Here is a 12,972-nt window from a genome sequence, read left to right as displayed (position 1 = left end):
TCCTGCAGCTGAACTGTGGCCTTGATTGATGAGGAAGGGACACACAACCTGGGAGCTACCACAGAGTAAAACTCAGAGCCATGGTACAGGAAGAGAAAGGGAGATAATGGAAATAGGGTGGTGGGCAGAGCAACACTCAAGATTCACTTTGGGTGAGAGGAGGCAGAAGACTAAGAGACAGTGATGGGCAGGAAACCAGAACCCACAGTAGAACCTGGCTCCCCTCTTTAGTGTCCTGCATTCTTACCACCACCTGTGACCAGAGCCTCGACTCTACATAGTTCACTCTTCTCTCATCTCTTCATTCTTTCCCCTCCCCACCCCTCCCTTCCTCCTGTCTCACGCTCATTCAAACTGCCCTTTTTTAGTATCTTCTCACTCTCCCAATACATACCCAAAGAATGAATGCATATAAGCTGAGATGCTAGACTTAAATAAGTTAGAAATCAGAACATACTGAGCAGAGAGAAGAATACTTATCAGCAATGATTAAAGAGAAAAAAAGACAGGGAAGAGGTAGGGACTGGATGAGCAGGGAAGACTGGTAAGAGGATTTTAGAGTCAGAAACAGCCCATCTCTCCAAGATCTTCATTAGGACCAAAATCCCAGGTACTGCTTTTGAATACTGAAATGCTCAAATGGTTTCTTTTGAGGAAAAATGATCAATAAGGTTATTGCTAATGCTTCATCTTTTAGAAAAAAACAAAAAGAGGAGGAAAAACATCTGCTTTCATCAAATTGTATAGGTTTTTTAATTTTTTAGACATGGGTGGGCCATCCAAAACCACTATTCAACAGTTAGCTCTTCTAAACTCAATGGCAGTGAGCCATATGCTTCATGAATATGTTTATATCTAAGCTTCTACTGCATCAGACTGGCCAAACTTGTGAGATAATGAACTTGTTTCTTAATGTGAACAGTATACTTTCACGACATTAGGCTCCTCTATTATCGAGGTGTACAGCTCTCACGGGGCCCTGTCACAGAGGCAGAGGGAGGGAGTGGCAAGTACACTGGGCCAGGAACTAGGAGACCATGGGTCCGGCCACTCACAAGCTATGGGAACCTGCACAAGTCACTAGCCCTTAACAGGCCTCAGCTTCCTCATCTCCAAGGTGATGCTGTTGGACAGGATGTTCTCTAGGGTTCTTTCCCACCTTGATGCTCTAGGATTCCAATAAACACTTAGCAGTTAACTGCGTATGAGTGGTTAAGACCTCTGCAAATGAACCACTCTCTTTGAAACATGCATTTTTACCTTTCTCTGAATGAATATATAATATATTCGCACACACATACAAAATCCTACCTTATAGGATAGTCTCAATTCTCTTCAGAAATTACTAGACAATTCCTAGATAAGTCTAAATAGTCCAACTTTCCCAGGCATTTTTAACTATTTCAGGTCTTGAGAAGAAATCACTGAACCTCAGCTGCCAACTGGCATGGGAGACAGCATGCCCCAGAGCCCCCGACTCTGTCCCCAGAGTCCACTGGGGTCTGCTGAGAGGCTCGAGCGTTCCCTCCCAGAGCAGTTAGAGTACGGGCTGAAAAGTCCTCACAGGAGGCCCTCGACCCTGTCCCCAGAGTCCACTGGGGTCTGCTGAGAGGCTCGAGCGTTCCCTCCCACAGCAGTTAGAGTACGGGCTGAAAAGTCCCCACAGGGGGCTCAGGTCCTGCTTTTCTCCACTGACCCTTGGAAGAATGTGACACAGATCTTGGTCAAGTTTGAGAGAGACATTTTTAGAGGAAGGGGAAGAAATGCAGTTTTAAAAGTGGTTCTCAAGAGGCCCCAGGAGCACTGGACAGTCATCTTGTGACAACCTCATGCGGAGAGGAAGCCAAACCAACACCATGCCACCCGAGTGCTCAGCACCGGGCCTCACCCACAGGGCGCAGCACCTGCGCGGCTGCAGCCCACGCACAGCGCAGGCCAGCTGTCCTGTCCTTTGCTCTTTGGGGGGAAAACACGTTGTCGTGGTTCCTTTGAAATTAGGTTAAGCTGTAACAACTAAATCTGAAAGAACATGTTTGCTCACTGAGCTTCTCATATAACCATGTTACACCCTAACAGAGCCAGCCATTTCCAAGGTATTTCTATTTTTCTCAATTGCTTCCAGACAGTTCTGTGGTTTTGACTTGCGCTGATCTTTTTCAATGAAAATAAATTAACCATCTGGAAAAACAAGTACACACAAAATACCACTTCCTACATTTTAAAATGTTAAATTTGGAAATCATTTTATCTTCCAAAGAATTTCTGGTGCCTTTTGGCACCAACAGGTTCAATAAAACCTCACAAAGAACTTCTGGAGGCACAAAACCATGCCTGTGCTCTTCTGACGGCTGTCAGAGTTGTGAAAAATAGGCACGCCCTGCAGTCCCAAATCCTTCCCCCGCTGCAAGCAGGCAGCCCCCTCACAAACACCGTCCTTGGGAAGATGCCAGGACACCTACCCTCTGAAGTCCCCAATAGGGGTGTCCTATCAGGGACAGAGCCCAGTGAAGAACACCCCACGCTCCTTACGGAAGCAGCAGTCTGCAGCTCCTCGCCAGGGCACAGACGGGACATCTGTTCCCACTCAGGTGGCACTCATCCCAGCCAATCTGCAGCAGGCAGCACACCAGGGCCTAGCACAGAGGTATTGTAGCCAAGCGGGTAATAACATCTCTCACCCCGAGGGTCCCCCCTGTGCTCCGGGCCTTGGTCGGGGCTCTCCCTGCACTACCACGGCAGTCCTCCAACCACCGTCAAGCCTGGACTCTTATGCCCCACGCACAGGGGAGGACACAAAAGCATTCTCCTCTTCCCCCAGAGTGGGACAGACACAGTTCCTAATATTGGAGAGCTGAGTTTTCATAAATCCAGCTCCTTGCTGCTCTTCACTTTTGAAAAAAAGGCAGTGAGTTGAGCTCTCCAACACCTTTATCTAGAAAAGCCCCCACTTTCAGAGGGCAGGCCTGGGAGTGTATCATCAGAGCAGGAAAAGCAAGCTGAAATCAGGAACCTGCACTCAAGGCTTCAGGCCACCACTTACTTTGTCATTCTAAGAGCGGACTGTCTCTTTTACAAAATCAGAGAGGCACATCACCACATCACCGCCAGCCCCTCTTGGGGCTGTCGCGAGAATTAAAGTGAGAACACAAGCGAGAGCGGACTGCACACTGTGAAGACCTCCTAGGTTGTCTGCAGGGTCCGGCTGGGGCACAGCAACTCACCTTGTAACACTCTGTTCATAATCCTGAGACCCACCCAGAAGGAAAAGGTCAACAAAATCCTGGCTTTAGGAAACAAAACGTGCTTACTGGGCACTCCTGATACTAGTCGAAGTGGTCGTAACACTCGAAAGGCGCGAAGAGCTTTGACATCAAAGCCTCCTGATTTGCCACTAGAGTGGTTACCGCCTTCTGTTTCTTTGGTTAATTGTTCCAAAATTACACTAAACAATCTGAAAGAAGGAGAGAGAATGAAACGTTAGAGTCTGTCACCTAGGGAAGCAAAACAGGCTAACAGTAGTTATTTTTGAATATGGGCTAATTCTGTATGCCTGCTGCTTAAATAAAGGAAAAGCAAGGTCAAGGCAAGAACCGGGCTGTAAATCCTGAACATGACCCCTACATCTAACACCATTTGCGTCAGGGATTGAGTTCCTGTTTGAACATCCTCAAGCAAGTCAACCCCCATGGAAGAGGGGGCTCACTGGGAGACCGATAACAACAGATGGAATTGCCCTGACAGAAATAATGACAACAATAATCCTAGCGGCTGCCATTTATGAGTACTCACCACATGCTAATCACTTTACATACATTATCTCATTAATCTTCATAAGATGTTACACAGTAGGAATTATTATTAACACCATTCTATGTACAAGGAAACAAACTTCAAGAGACCAAGAATTTGCCCAAGTTCACAAAATTATGTAGTGGCAGAACTAATATGTAAATCCAGGTATGTTGTCCCACTAAGATGTAGGCTCCAGCAGGACAGGGAATTTTTGTCTGCTTTGTTCATTAGTTAGTTCATTTAGTCTCTTCCAGCCTAGTGCTTAGAACATTTCCTGATATGGAAGAGGTACTCACAAAAAAAGGGGAAAAAACCTCATGGACATGGACAACAGTATGAGGTTTGCCAGGGTGGGGGGTGGAAGGTGGAGGAGGGTATAGGGGGATAAATAGTGATGAAGACTTGACTGGGTGTGGGAGGAGGGGAGGTGAACACACAATGCAATGGACAGAGATGTGTTACAGAATTGGGCACCTGAAACCTGTATAACTATGTTAACCAATGTCACCCCAATAAATTCAATTCAAAATAGAAGTAAAGAGGTGCTCAAAATATTTGATGAATAATTTAATGCATGATACTGACTTTGAAGTCCCAAATCTTAATCAATAGGTTATATACCACCTCCACCCTCAAAGAGATGTCTGCAGAATGACGTAAATCACAGATGCCAATGCCAAAGGCAGTAACCTAAGGTATTAATACCATCATTTTATCTTTTGAAATGTTAATAACATTGTATCTGGCAGCCACGACAAATATTTTCCTACTCTCAGAAGGTTTTTCGGATAAAGCTATTTTCAGGCAATCTGCTCATTTGACAGTTACTTGTGCTCTTTCAAATAAACATTTATTCTTTGGAATTGCGGCTTGTTTTTCAGAATAAATATAAATTTGTCCATTTCAAATGGAACCAACTATGGCCAATCAGATTGTGGGAATGATTGGCCCAGCAACAAAGGAAAGGTTTCTAAAGTTTAATTAGCAGCCAAAGCAGAAACTCTGCCCCCACTCACATGCCTCTGGATGGCCAAGACACTAAGTCCATAAAACACAGGGTGGTCTGATTTGCAGTCCTGATCAGGCACAGTCATGTCATTCTGGGACATTTATAGACCAGTCATTTGTTTTAATAGCACTACAGCAATTAGCAATGAACCCAGTACGGTGGGCAGAAAGGAAATAAATCAGGTTTCTACCTTTTCAAAGCTTCAGATGACAGGTTTCTCTCATCAGCAGTTTTTTAATCGCTGTAAACCCCTGCAGCAAGGCTACAGTTAAAAGTCTCCCTCCAAAATAAGCTCATAGCTTCAGGAAAACAAAGAAAGGAGAAAAAAGAAAGCCTCCAACTTTTCTAATATGTGGCAGCCATAGGAATGTTCATCCCAAAGGGTTAGAAAAGTAATTTATGCAGGTGATTTAGGATTGCTTTCAAGGACCGGTGTTTTGCAATGTATGCTTTATGGTCCTTTCTCCCCTGTTCTTCAGCAATGTCCTTGAAAACAGGTGAACAATGTCTCTCTCCCATTACAGAGAAGCCTGAGTCAGAGAAGGAAGCTGGCTGTTGTTTCCAGATAGCTAGGAGTGGAAGGGGTCAGGGCTGGCTTCCCTTCCTATCAGTCAGGGGGCATTCAAGCTTCAGTTTCCTCTGTGAAATGAAAAGCCTGGATTAAATGATCCAGAGCCCTACCTTCTCCCCACCCTAATATTCTGTGATTCTACTCCACCACCCCAACCAAAAATAAAAGTACCATGTGCCTAAAGAGATAAGGACACGAGGAGAAAGTATTTGATCCTAACCTATTATTAAAAGTTTACCCCAAGAGAAAAAAAATAAGCAAGGAACTACCTAACCTGACTCAAGTCAGAAGCACCAGAATGAGCTTAAGAACCTGATTGCTTGAAATATCTATTTATTGAAAAATTAGAGGTAAGGGATAAGAGTTGGCTCCGATTAAACTTTCCTAGATGGGGAATAATAATACCAGCTCTGGTAGACCCATCGAGTCCTCCTGTGGTCACTATTAACAGTTAACATTTTAGACATATCAATTACTTTCTTACTGTCTCTGTTATTAGGAATCTGACAAAAGCAGGTCGTGGCTGACCTGGAACAGAAAACCCATTAGATTGAGACAGACTCTGCAGCTGGAAACTTCAGGGAGTAGGAATTTGATTCAAATAAAGACATTATTTAATTTTTCACTCTTTTTAACTTTTCTTCCACTCTCTGACTACAAGTTAGTGCATCTTTTAGAAGAATAATCTGATGTTCCAAAGTCTTTCATATTTAATGAGAAAAAAAAGACCAATGAGTTTAGTTCTACTTTAGTTTCCTTGATAGTATTTTTACTTTTTCAATAATGTTATTGCTGCCAATTTATAATAAACACATCCATTTAGAGCATACAATGACATGTTTTGACAAAAGTATAAGTCCAAGTGACCAACACCACAATCGAGATACCCAGTGTCTGCGACTGTTCTCTCTCTCTCTCTCTCTCTCTCTCTCTCTCTCTCTCTCTCTCTCTCGGCGCGCTGTAGGCTTCCCTCCGCCGTGCACACACAGCCTTAGCTAGCCACCCACTGGCTGATTATCACTTGGGGTTTTTCCCTCTTTTCTTGAATCTTACATAAACCAAATCACAAAGCTTGTTCTCCTTTTTGTTTATCTTCTTTTGCTCACCATGTTTTTGAGAGTCATCCAAGTTGTTACATTAATCAGCAGTTCATTTCTTTTTATTGTTGAGTGATATTCCATTGTAGGAATATAGCACAACGAGTTATCCATTCTCTTGTTGAAAGAGATTTGGGCTGTTTCCACCTTTTCTCTATCGCAAAATAAAGTCTCTTTGTGAACATGTGTTTTCCCTTATCTTGGATGATTACCTAGTAGTAATATTGGCAATATGGTCATATGGTTAGTGTATAATTAATATTGTAAGAAACTGGCAAACTTTTCCAAAATGATTGCACCATTTTCCATTTCTACAGGCAGTGTATGAGAGTTCCAGTTGCTCCATAACTTGGTTAACATGAAGTATTATCTATCTTCTCACATTTAGTAATACTAGTGATGGTATGCCAATGTAACTGCTGTCCCTGTGGCTTTAATTTGCATTTCTTTAATCACTAAAAATGAACATCTTTTCAGATGCTTGGTAACTATTTATATACCTTCTTTTGTAAAGCTCTGTTCAAATCTTTTACCTACTTATGTACTGGGTTGTCTTCTTGAGTTAAGAGTTCTTTATATAGTCTAAATACAAATCCTTAGTCATATATATGTACTGTGATTTATTTTCCCAATCAGTGCATTACTTTCTCATTTTTTTTTTCATTTTTCTGAAGCTGGAAACGGGGAGGCAGTCAGACAGACTCCCGCATACGCCCGACCAGGATCCACCCAGCATGCCCACCAGGGGGCGATGCTCTGCCCCTCTGGGGCATCGCTCTGTCGCATCCAGAGCCATTCTAGCGCCTGAGGCAAAGCCATAGAGCCATCCTCAGTGCCCAGGCCATCTTTGCTCCAATGGAGCCTCGGCTGCTAGAGGGGAAGAGAGAGACAGAGCGGAAGGAGAGGGGGAGGGGTGGAGAAGCAGATGGGCGCCTCTCCTGTGTGCCCTGGTGGGGAATCGAACCTGGGACTCCTGCACGCCAGGCTGACGCTCTACCGCTGAGCCAACCAGCCAGGGCCCTTTCTCATTTTTTTAACACTGTCTTTTGAAGAAAAGTTTTAAATTTTGATAAGGTCCAAATTTTAATTATTCTTTTATGGCTAGTGCTTTTTGTGTCCTAGCAGTCTCTGCCTACCCCAATGTCATAAAGATTTTATCCTAAAAATGTTATAGTTTTGTCTTTCACATATAGATCTAGGAACTATTAACATAGTATCTGAATACAGTATGAGGTGAAAATAGTTTTGTTTTTTTAATATGGGTAAATAGTTATTCTGGCGCCATTTATTGAAAAGTTTCCTCAACCTACTGAATTATCAAGAAACCTTTGTCTAAAATCACTTTTATAGGTCTATTTCTATACTCCTGTTCCATTGATCTTTATGTCTACTCATTATGCCAGTATCATACTGTCTTGACTACTTCTGTAGTTTTATAGTAAGCCTTAAAACCAGGTTCTAGCTGTGTTCTTAAATATGTCTTTGGCTAGTCTAGAGCCTCTCTAATGTCCACTTAAAATTTCAAATACGTTTGTCAATTTCTACAACAGTCTTTCCAGGATTTAGATTAGGATTAAATCTACAGCTTAATTTGAGAAGAACTGATTTCCTAACAATATTGAGTCTTTTAATCCATGACACAGTACATCATTCCATCTTTACTTCTTCTCAGAAGGGTTTAGTCATTTTCCGTGCGCTATCCTTAAATATTTCATGTTTTTAATACTATAGTAAATAGTCTTTATATTTTCATTTTCCAGTTGTTCATGACTATTACATAGAAGTTCTCAGGCTTTTTCTTTTTTTCATTTATTAAGTGAGAGGTGGGGAGGCAGAGAGACAGACTCCCACAGGCGCCCCGATCAGGACTCACCCAGCAAGCCCCTTACCAGGTGATGTTTTGCCCATCTGGGGCCACTGCTCCATTGCTCCACTACCAAGGTATTTTTAGCAGCTGAGGCAAGGCCATGGAGCCATCCTCAGCACCTGAGGCCAATTTGCTCAAACCATTCAAGTCATGGCTGTGGGTGGTGGGTGGGGTAGAAGAGGGGAATGGAGAAAGATAAGGGGGAGGGTGAGAGAACCAACTGAGCCACTGGCTATAGGAGGGGAAAAGGGAGAGAAGGGGAAGGGAAGCAGACAGTTGCTTCTCCTATGTACCCTGACTGAGAATTGAACCCAGGACTTCCACATGCCAGGCCAATGCTCTACTGCTGAGCCAACTGGCCAGGGCCAAGGCTTTTTCATACTGGCCTTTTACCCAGAAATATTGCTAAATTTATTTAGAAAACATAACTTTGATTTTCGTCTTTTTAAATTCACCAAGATCTAAGTCCCTGAATATGTCTCTCTTGGTTGATAGTCCATGTGCATGTGAAAAGAATGTATATTCTGCTCTTGTTGGTGGAGTGTTCTAAAATGTCAATTAAGTCAAGCTGGCTAATGGTACAATCCAAATCTTTCTTCCTTAGTGATCTCCTGTCTACATGTTCTATTAACGCTCCTCTAGAGTATTAAAATCTACAACTACTATTGTGATTTGTCTCTTCTTCCCTCCATTATTTTTGGCTTTGTGTATTTTGAAGCTCTGTTGTTTTATATTAGATTATTACATCTTTATGAAATGACTTTTATCATTATGAAATGTCTCTCTGCATCCTTGATAATATTCATTATTCTGAAGACTACTTAGATATTTATATAGCCACTCAAACTTTTTTTATTAGTTTTTGCATACTATGTCTTCTTCTGTCCTTTTACTTTCAAATTGTTTGTTTCTTTATATTTAAAGTAGTTTTATAGACACGGCAGAGTACAGGTTCTTTTACATTTAAAACCTGATAAACTCTGGATTCTAACAAGGGTTTATAAAGCTGGGTTAAATCTATCATCTTGCTGTTTCTTTTCTATTGCTCTATTGTTCCTTTTTCCTTTTTTTTTCTGCCTTTTTTGGATAGAGCTATTTTTTTTAATCCATTTAATTTCCTCCAATATAGGCCTGTTAGCTATATGTCTTTATTTTTCCAGTGGCTCCTCTAAAGCAAATGTCAGCAAAAAACCTCTCTAAAGTGCCAGGGAGTAACCACTGTAGGATTTGCAGGCCACACAGTCTCTGTCACAACTACTCAGCTTTGCCATCCTAACACCAAATAGCAATAGACATGAGTGAGTGTGACCGTCTTCCAATAAAATTTTATCTACTAAAGCAAACAGCAAAATACCTTGTCGATGTGAAAAAAAAAAGGCAGTAAACCAGATTTGGTCTATGGGCTGAAGTTGGGTGGCCCATGCTCCAGGGTTTACAATATACATATTCAATTTATCACAATCTACCTTCAAGTAATATTTTGTCACTCCACCTACCACACAAGCACTTTGCAATCATGTTTGGCTCTTTTTCCTTGTTCTTGTCCTTTGTATTATTGTTCTCATGTATTTTACTTTTATAGAAGGTATGAACCCCACAATACATTGTTACTATTTTTCCTTTAAATGATCAATTAATTTAAAAAAAGATTTTAAATGAAAACAATGTTTTCATTTTCAAGATTGCCCTTCCTGGCAATCTTCATTCCTTTTGTGTAGATCCATATTTCTATCTGGTGTCGTTTTCCTTCAATGTGAAAAAGTCCCTTTAACATTTACTAAGATGCAGGTCTACTGGTGATGAATTCTTAGCTTTGGTTTGTCTAAAAAAGTTGTTGTTTTTACTTGAATTTTGAAAGATATCTTGACAGAATAAGAAGTGTAAGTTCTCTAGCACTTTAATGATGTTTCTTTAGTGTCTTCTGGCTTGCACAGTTGATGACAAAAAATCTGTAATCTTTTTTCCTCTGACTGCTTTTAAGATTTTTATCTTTAGTTGTTAGCAATTCAATTATAATTACAATTTGCCTCGATGTAGCTTTCTTTATGCTTATTTTGCTTGGGCTTTGTTGAGCTTCTTGAATACTATTTGAGTTAGTATTTTTTATCATATTTAGAAAATTTGGAGTCATTTCTTCAAATATTTTTGCTGCCTTCTCTCTATCTCCTTTCTTCTGAGATCCCAAATATATGTATGCTAGAGCACTTTACATTGCCTCACTGGGAACCAAGGTGGTGGTCATTGTTTTATCCATCAGTTGCTCTTCGTGTTATTGCAATGTCTTCAAGTTCCTTGATTCTTTTCTTTTATTGTGTCTCACTTACTGTTAAGCCAATCCAGAGGATTTTCATTGCAATTATTTGTCGGCTCTTGAAGTCCCATTTGTTGTTGTTTTTTTATACTGTTTCATCTTGCATCATTTTCATGCATTCTTTTAAATTCATAAACATATTTATAATAGCTTTTTAAAGTTTTATAAAATAATTCTCTACTAATTTCATCATTTCTGTCATTTCTAGGTCTGCTTCTATTGATGGAATTTCCTCCTGGTTATGGATCAAATTTCTTCATTTATCTAATGATAGCTGACTGGATGCTGGAACATTGTTAAGTGTCTGGATTTTGTTGTCTTCCTTTAAAGAGTGTGGAGTTTTGCTCTGTTAGGCAGTTAAGTTACTTGCATATCAGTTCTCCTTTTCAAGCTTCTTTCCAAACATTATTAGCAAGGGTTTCTGGTAGTCCTTACCCTAGTGCAGAGGTTGGCAATTTTATTTTTTAAAGAGTCAGATAGCAAATATAGGGTGGGGCAAAAGTCAGTTTACAGTTGTTTGTATAGAAAATAATACAATAATTTCCCTGGCTGGATAGCTCAGTTGGTTAGAAAATAATACAATAATTAATAAATAATAATACAAGAATAAACTGTGTTTCACACACTCAGAACTATAAACCTATTTTGACCCCACCCTTTATTTCAGGTTTAAACTACTCACTCTGTAAACAAGTTTATGACCGTATTACAATAAAGCTTTATTTTCAAAAATTGGTGACAGACTGGATTTGGCCTATTGGCCATAGTTTTCCAGTCCCTGCCCCAGAGCTAGTTTATCCCCAATACTAAAGACCCTCTGGAGTCTCTACTGACATTCCAGAGTGTTCAGTGACATCTTTCTACTCAGTGTGGTGTTCCCTAATAGTGTTCTTTGTAATTGTAGCTTAGTCTTCAGCCAAAACTCAAGAGGACCCCAAGGCATATTTATAGAGCTCTTTCTCTGAATAGCTTCCTCCCCTTCCACACTGTGCCTCTCAAGTTTCAACCACTTCAGCCTCCCTGGACTCTTGTTTCTATCTCAGCTTAATGAGGCCACTATACTGTGCTTGGATCCCTCTCTGTGCTTTACTACAGCTTGAAAAATGTCTCCAGGCAAAAATCCAAGATGACTGAAGGGCAGGGACAAAAGAAATGGAGCTTAAGCATCTCCATCCTCTAGCTGACCAGAAAGTTCAAGGTCAGGAGAGGCACAGAAAGATTATTCCAGAATTAGGAGAGCTGCAAGTTTCCTGCTAGCCACTCCTGTTAGAGTTCACCAAATACAGGAAGGGATAGCACATACCTGTTTGTTTGGCTGCACTATCTTTGCTGTGATACCTTACATGCCAATGTACTATGGTGACTTTTGTGAAAGCTAACCTTTTCCCACAAAAGTCTAATTATCCAATTGGGCCACCATTTTGGGTCCCATTTTAACTTCCTAGGTTTGAAATTATAGGCTCAAAATTTATCCCACTCTCTCAATATCCAGCTAGATTAGTCTCCCATAAAGAGCCAAAGGATTTATGATAAGAGAATAATCCAAAAGAAAAATGACCTTGCTCAACTATAAAAGGTGGTAGAACAAGTCACAGAGGTGAAAGCAGCCCATTTAACAACCTTTTACAATAGGACCAAATGTCATTTTAGGAGCAACCCATTTTATAGCTAGGTAACTGAGACTCAGCAATGGAATACATTTTATTTTCCTATGTGGGTATTTGGTCCAAAAGCACAGCATTCCTCTAACACGGATTCATCTTTCTCTTCCTGGTGACACTTCCAGGTGCAGAAGGTCCAGAGTAATAGGCCACTGTTTTCCATTTTAACATTCTCCTGAACTAAAACTGCTGTTGTCTTCTTCCTGTGTCAGGAATTCAGGGTAATACCTGCTTCTCTGCATTTTCTGGCTTATTTCATTCCATGCCAGATAGCTGATATTATTCAGACACTTGTTTTGTTATTTAAAATGGGATAGTAGCATGCCAACATTTTTTCCCATAAGGCAGAAGAATTAATAGCTTCGCTCAAGGGATGTTAAATAGCAGAGTACCTCACTGCTATAAGAATTTATTACTTCTTTACTTTTTTTTTTAACTTAACGGGGTGCTAAATATAAAAGCTCTACACGTTGGACTCAAATAAAAAGCAGGGTTGGCCTATTTGTGGAAACCAGAGGCCTTGTAAGATGAACTGTCTAATATTAGGAACTTAGACTTCCTTCCACAATCATTACTAACAGTGGGAGTAAAAACCGTGAGAGAATTTCAGATCAGTTCTGCCCAGAGACTGACAGCAACACTATCATCCTTCAGAGAACCGGCA

At 40.8% G+C, this 12,972-nt stretch overlaps 1 protein-coding gene across 5 annotated transcripts in view; it reads right to left on the bottom strand.

Annotated features, from left to right (window-relative positions):
* The window catches only part of CACNA1D (calcium voltage-gated channel subunit alpha1 D), a 351,028-nt gene that overhangs the window by 159,063 nt on the left and 178,993 nt on the right, over positions 1-12,972 (bottom strand). For all 5 annotated transcript variants that reach the window (XM_066245993.1, XM_066245988.1, XM_066245989.1 and 2 more), the window contains exon 5: positions 3,309-3,451. In XM_066245993.1, coding sequence (XP_066102090.1) covers positions 3,309-3,451 — 143 coding nt within the window. The remainder of the gene's footprint in view (positions 1-3,308; positions 3,452-12,972) is intronic.

Source organism: Saccopteryx bilineata, chromosome 10 (genome assembly GCF_036850765.1).
Source record: "Saccopteryx bilineata isolate mSacBil1 chromosome 10, mSacBil1_pri_phased_curated, whole genome shotgun sequence".
Taxonomy (NCBI): Eukaryota; Metazoa; Chordata; class Mammalia; order Chiroptera; family Emballonuridae; genus Saccopteryx; species Saccopteryx bilineata.
The sequence above is the reverse complement of the archived record's forward strand: the minus strand, read 5'-3'. Positions and strand labels throughout refer to the sequence as shown.